The 6626-nt window shown below is 37.8% G+C and overlaps 1 protein-coding gene across 1 annotated transcript in view; it reads left to right on the top strand.

Annotated features, from left to right (window-relative positions):
• The window catches only part of LOC127867441 (uncharacterized), a 30073-nt gene extending 23545 nt beyond the window's left edge, over positions 1-6528 (top strand). Inside the window, exons 18-24 of the mRNA XM_052408592.1 lie at positions 55-213; positions 605-739; positions 2753-2837; positions 3246-3480; positions 3762-4011; positions 4260-4403; positions 4612-6528. Coding sequence (XP_052264552.1) covers positions 55-213; positions 605-739; positions 2753-2837; positions 3246-3480; positions 3762-4011; positions 4260-4403; positions 4612-4756 — 1153 coding nt within the window. The 3' untranslated portion in view covers positions 4757-6528. The remainder of the gene's footprint in view (positions 1-54; positions 214-604; positions 740-2752; positions 2838-3245; positions 3481-3761; positions 4012-4259; positions 4404-4611) is intronic.
• The last annotated feature ends 98 nt before the right edge of the window (positions 6529-6626 follow it).

The following is a 6626-nucleotide window of genomic DNA, read 5'->3' as shown; positions in this document are numbered from 1 at the left end:
TCTTAGTTGAAGTATAAGTTGTTTTGTGATAATCACTGTATTTGTTCAATTCAGATTTGTAGAGAAGGTGATAGACGGACTGATAGCCCTGCACAAGGACGTCCAGCCCCTAAGCAAGTTCCACATAGGTGGGGACGAGGTGTCCCCTGGGGTCTGGGACGGATCTCAAGAGTGTCGAAACAACCATGATATACCGAACACCATCCTCGCCAAGTATATTCTCACTTAGCTGTGGACAATTTTGATTGTGTATATAATTTCGACGGGAGCATGTGTTTTCAGGTTTTAATGTAATTTAAGTACCCTTTACATATGAGTCGCGTTCTTAGAAAATCTGGGCTTAATGCATGTGTGTACAGTGTCATCCCAGATTAGCCTGTGCAGTCCACACAGGCTTATCAGGGACGACACTTTCCGCTTTTATGACATTTTTCGTTAAAATGAAGTCTCTTCTTAGCAAAAATCCAATTTAGGCGGTAAGTGTCGTCCCTGATTAGCCTGTGCGGACTGCACAGGCTAATCTGGGACGACACTTTACGCACATGCATTATGCCCAGTTTTCTCAGAACGCGACTCAATTCTCAGCTTATGTGCTCATTTTTAGTACCGGACAGCTTCAGCGCGTGTTCATGCGGAGAGTTTCGGACATCGTCGCCAAGAAGAATCTTGATCTTGCCGTCTGGGAGGACGGCGTGTATGCAGACGACAAACCGAACCCGATCACGGACTACAAATCCAAGTAAGTGCAAAATATTTTAACATTAATAATGCTATTTTAGTGTGATTAGACACTTGAATATATATCCGACGAGACGAAGAAAGGTTTAAACGACGAGTCGGATACATTCAAGTTCACAATGCTACATTGTTTTCTATTTATCATACAGTATAAAAAATGTGTAGACTCTAGTGGAACAATATAATATTGGCGTTTACGTGTAAAAAGCAATAGCAAAAACAGATTAAATTAATTAAATCGAAACTTGCGTAGCAATTGCATCATTATTTGCATACTTTTCAGGTTACGTCTCGCGAAATAGCCCTCAATAATTCAATGCAAAAGAAGAATAGCAATACATATTCGCTGTATGCCTCGATTCAAATTAAATCAGCATTCCAAATGTTACACACTGAAATAGAACAGAGGTTTTGTTCAAACTTTAATTTCCGTTTCACATGAGCAAAAAACCAAAAATAACACTTGCTGCCATTTTCAGCTTAAAACATGTAAACCCCTAAGTCAAGCATAATGCAGCATTTATTCTCGCCAATTGTGTTAATTTAGTCGTTAAACATATGTTCTTCCAACTCTTTTTGACCCACTTTTTACAAACTGGCATATAGAAGTCAACCCTCTACTGTCTAGTGCTCTACTCACCAAAGTTTTTTATAGATTAAAATCACCACATTTATTTTTTTTATTAACCGCTTTGTTTGCTTTCATGATGAGTTGAAATTCTGCACGCTGCATACACGATGCCCTTTTTCATCGCCATCCTCCTTTTCCACTTAAACCCGCTTGATGTAAGCAGAAAATTACTTGTGACAATACATTATTAGATGATCTAACAAAGGAACGACATATTCATCTTGAAATTACGCTTTAAATACTTCGTCAATTTCAGTCGAAATAAAAAAGAACAATTCACCACAATTATTAGATTTAACACTCTTTTTAAGTCTCAGTCTATAAATTGTTCAACAAAAACATTGTATTTAAAACATTGCGTCAATCGAGTATACTATGTATTATTAAAGAAATCCACAATGCAATCTCACATGTTTCATTCGAGCATTATATTCCAATACTTATTCACAATTTATTATAATAAATAGAATAAATGTGGATTATCATTTGTATACGGTCAATGGTTTGTTCAATGATTTGAACAATGTCCATTCAATTCGTGTATATATTGAAATTAACTATTAAATCCAAGAGGATACATTTTAAAGAGTGTAATCGTCTGCATAGCTTGACTGAACTTGATAGTTTAGTTTATTTAATATATACAATAGGCATACAGTTCATGAGTATACATGATCAAAACATAGTAACATATAAAAGGGCATGACATGTGATCAGTATTGAATTAGATAAGTTGTTAACATGGTATCAATACATGAAAAGTTCTAGGACAAATTTTGTTGGATTACAGCATTAAGAATCTATTTAACAAGTAATGCTATAACGATAACATCAAAAGCAACAAAGACTACTCAATAAGAGAGCGAGAAGTCAAGTTTGAGTAATGAATTATATACAATTAATAACAATAATATTTATACATGTTTCTTTTATAAAAAACTGCATGTACATACACAGCTAAGTTTCTGTTGGTACTTGCATTAACCGATTGCATTAATGCATTAAATTCTTTCATGTTTGGTCTTTTCAGGTAATATTTATGCATATACAATTTCCTAATATCATCATAAATTATAAGGAACATTCTAATAAAACATGATATTTATCCTCAAGAACATTGATATGTAATTAGAAGTGAAAGTCATACAAAGTAGTCCACTATGCACATGGAATAGAAGTGTAAAAGATGGCATTGATATAAAGCACAAGTTTACACGACTACGAGTGTTTCCTTCTATAGAATCATTTAGCTGTGCGATAAAAAAACTTTCATTCGCAACACTATTTATTGGCTATGGCCGAACAGTTCAATCGGCGTGTGCAAAGGCGCACTCTTAATATAACAAATACATTTTATGCGACGAATTCGTTGTGCATTTACAGAAATGTGTTCGTCTATCCGTGGAATAACAGATGGGATACCACATTTGCCCGACGACCGGCTGAATTTGCAGATGCAGGATATAAGGTTTGTGATCGTTTAAGCAATAATTTAATAATTTGTTTCCATTACCATCACAAAAAACTATGGTAGGTAGGTTGGCAAAACTTTTTAATGGCATCGTTTATACTTTACAAATAATGTATGTTTAACTTTAATTAATAAGGGATTTGTAATGAAATAACTCTCTTTGTAACAAGTCTATATTTATTTGTAAAAGTGTGTACCGATTGCAGCAAAAAATGATAAAGAGGTTTAGGTCGGTTGTGTAAGTGAAAACAGTCAACTTGTCAAGGTCTGATTGGGTTAGAAATGAGCGGCTAAATTCGACAAATACTTTGTTTAAATTCGACGACAATGCGTTCAGGCGGGAAACGTTGCACGGTTTAGATATTATTTAAGTTACAACTGAGATTTTTTCGCCCATATACGTAGGTGATATTACCCCTGGCCACGCACCTGTACTTCGACCAGGCGCAGGAACCGGATCCGGAAACCCGGGGGCTCTACTGGGCCACGCGCTTCACCGACACCCGGAAGGTGTTCGGTCTGATTCCGGACGACATCTTCGCAAACCTGGGACCGGACCGGATGGGGAACCCCGTCACTCTGGAGCAAATATGCGGTTCCAGCTCCTGCCCGCAACCCAACAAGACGGAGAATATCATCGGTACGTACGGACTGGATACAACGTAATCGGACGATAAAACATATTTTTCTTGTCCGAAAATGTAGACACACAAAAAATTCACTTCGGACAGAGTCGGACAACTTAATGTCAGCGAGACAAAATACCTACTGGATTGACGTAAGGAGGTTTCCCTCACTTTCCGGATGTTTTCAATCGATACTGAGACGTCTTAATTGCAAAACCATAGCATTACCATTTGCAACAGATCCGTAACATTTAATGCATAATATCAAGTTATTCACTTTAAATTACGTTACCAGGTTTGCAGGCGTGCATGTGGGCGGAGACGATGCGCACGGAAGGTCAGTTCCACGAGATGGCGTTCCCGCGCGTGCTGGCCCTGGCAGAACGCGCCTGGCACCGGGCCGACTGGGAGACGATGAGGTCACCGTCACGTGACGCAGCGCGTGACAAGGAGTGGGATGCTTTTGCGGACGCTCTCGGTTACGGGGAGCTTCCTAGGTTGGAGCGAAAAGGCGTTTTGTACTTGGTAGAACCACCAGGAGCGAAGTAGGTGGCCCGGCGAGTTTCTTATTTTCCATTATCAGATTGTTTTGAAGAATCACGGGTTTATAGCTGTTTAGATTCACCACAATTTGGTATTGGGCCATAAGTAAAATTATTGAATTGTTTTATATCAAATTTCATAGTGTGAATCTCCTTTCAATAGTCCGCCTTGTTTATAAGAAGCCCTATCCATTAGGTATACCCAACTGAGATCCTTCCCACAAATGAACTCTACTCCGTGTCTGTTACAGGGTCGAGAGTGACGGCACGTTGAAGGCGAATACGCGCTACCCGGGTCACGTGATCGATATAATGGACGACAAGAGTCAGACGTGGGAGGAGTTCAAAGAGCGGAAGCTGGCCAACGGTCAATATACCTTCAACTTCAGGGTCAGGTGTGTATAAAGGTCAGAACACGCGATATTGTTGTTCTTTCTTTGTGCAGGAACAACCACGTTTGCCTCTAGATGGTTTCCGTGTTTTGATAACATTTTTATTAACATTCATTTGCTTGATAACTTCACAATTTCAATACTGAACTGAATCAACACGTACGTGCATATTCATGAACATTTAACATACGTTGTTACCTGTGTTTGCCAGGACCCCGGTCGACGGACGCGTTTCTCGCACAGTGGAGCTGAAAGCAAAGGTGTCAACGTACGTAAATTCGGCGCAAGAAATCCGCAGTTTCACTCTTCTGATTGTGTTTGTGTGTATGTGGTGTATGTCGCGTGCTCACGTGTAACGATTCATTTGCACGTGTTGGAGTGACTCGTGTCAGTAGCTGTTAAAAAGTTATCGCTCCCAGTATGGTGGCCCTTTGAAACAGTAAAACATATATCATTTTGATGACATGTATGCGAAGCACAACTTATTAACATTAGATACAAAGTGTGCAACATAAAACAATCAAATCCGCATAAACTCCAATATGTTTTGTCTCTTTTTACAGTTAAACTTCAAAATGGAGTCACATTCCAACGCTATCCATTAAAGTCATTTATCAACACAACTATTTACACAAGAAAAGCTCAATGTGTAGGTTCATTCTCACGTTAAGCATAATGCATCTAAAACTTATACATACATCTGTAATATATTGTAAAATTGTACAATTTTGTTAGCGATACACTACAAAGTGATGGAAAGATATTGACGTAAAAACGTAGACGCAAACCAAGTTGACGATAAGACGCATGTATGTGAAGTTCCTATCCAGTATGCTAATTAGTCGCGTTCTGAGAAAACTGGGCTTAATGCATGTGCGTAGTGTCATCCCAGATTAGCCTGTGAAGTTCGCAGAGGCTAATCAGGGGAGACACTTACCGCCTAAATTTGATTTTTGCTAAGAAGAGACTTTATTTCAACGAAAAATGTCATAAAAGCGGAAAGTGTCGTCCCTGATTAGCCTGTGCGGACTGCACAGGCTAATCTGGGACGACACTTTGCGCACATGCATTATGCCCAGTTTTCCCAGAACACGACTTAAATGTTCAATCACTGAATGCGGAAAAGATATAACAAATATGAATACTATGTATAACGCAAGACCATACCAGTAATCTGAAAATTGTTTTTATTAATTTATCGGAACAGGGTTGAATTTATAATAATGATATTGATCTTTTCCTTCAAGTTGCATGAATGCATGCTTTTGCTAAATAAACCGAATGTTAACGTTTGCACATATATTTTTTGTACAAATATCATGCTTTTTTCTATTCACTGTTCATGTGTTTTTTTATTCTCTGAATGTAATGTTTTCCCGTAAAATCTTAGACGGTATTTTATGGTCAACCGTAGATGTGGAAGTTGCTTTAAGCCTTATCCTCAATGTCTTAGTTCGAAAATCAATTGTAAGTCCCGGCAAGTGACCCGATTCAATCCCTAGCGAAACGGTTGGATAATAAATCTGATGGAATTGTTATAATTCATGGACATTCATGAACAAATAACAGCATAAAAAATCTTGTGAGGCGGCTTACAAAACGGCCATCTACCGTTTTTTTTAAATAAATGTGCCAGGTGCTTACATTTCGCTGGTCTTTTATTTCATGAAGCAACGATAAAGCCTTGATCCTAGAAGGCTGATTTGTGTTCGTATAAGTATGCATTTACAATACATATTAACATGGAGATATATAGAACGTTTTTCACTTATATAAATTTTATTGAATTCATTGTTGTATTGATGACCTGACATAATTCCTTTCGGACAAAGCCTCTTCTGCACAATTTTACATACATCTCATGACATTTTAATACTACGGCTACCCGCCCCATTACAAACTGCAATATTTATAATTGAGTCAAACTGTTCAGGCCTATTTGGAGATAGTGTCCACGTATTGCATCTATATCAATGTAAGGATTTTTACGTCCACTTACGTATTTTTAACAGATTGAAGCTATTTTGAAACGGGCGTAAAATAATTCGAACCAATGTTTTATTTTTCATATCTATTGTACAAAGTCAAAATACAGACATATAGTACGACTTAATAAAAGTTAAGTGTTTCTTTGTTAAAGTACACCCTGTCAGTTGATCTTAAGCCAGTTTTTACTTAGAGACACCTTCAATTATGAACATCTTTACTCACAATTAGCACCTTTTA

Source organism: Dreissena polymorpha, chromosome 2, assembly GCF_020536995.1.
Source record: "Dreissena polymorpha isolate Duluth1 chromosome 2, UMN_Dpol_1.0, whole genome shotgun sequence".
Classification (NCBI taxonomy): domain Eukaryota; kingdom Metazoa; phylum Mollusca; class Bivalvia; order Myida; family Dreissenidae; genus Dreissena; species Dreissena polymorpha.
Note: the sequence above shows the minus strand (reverse complement) of the source record. Positions and strands in the feature narration are given on the sequence as shown.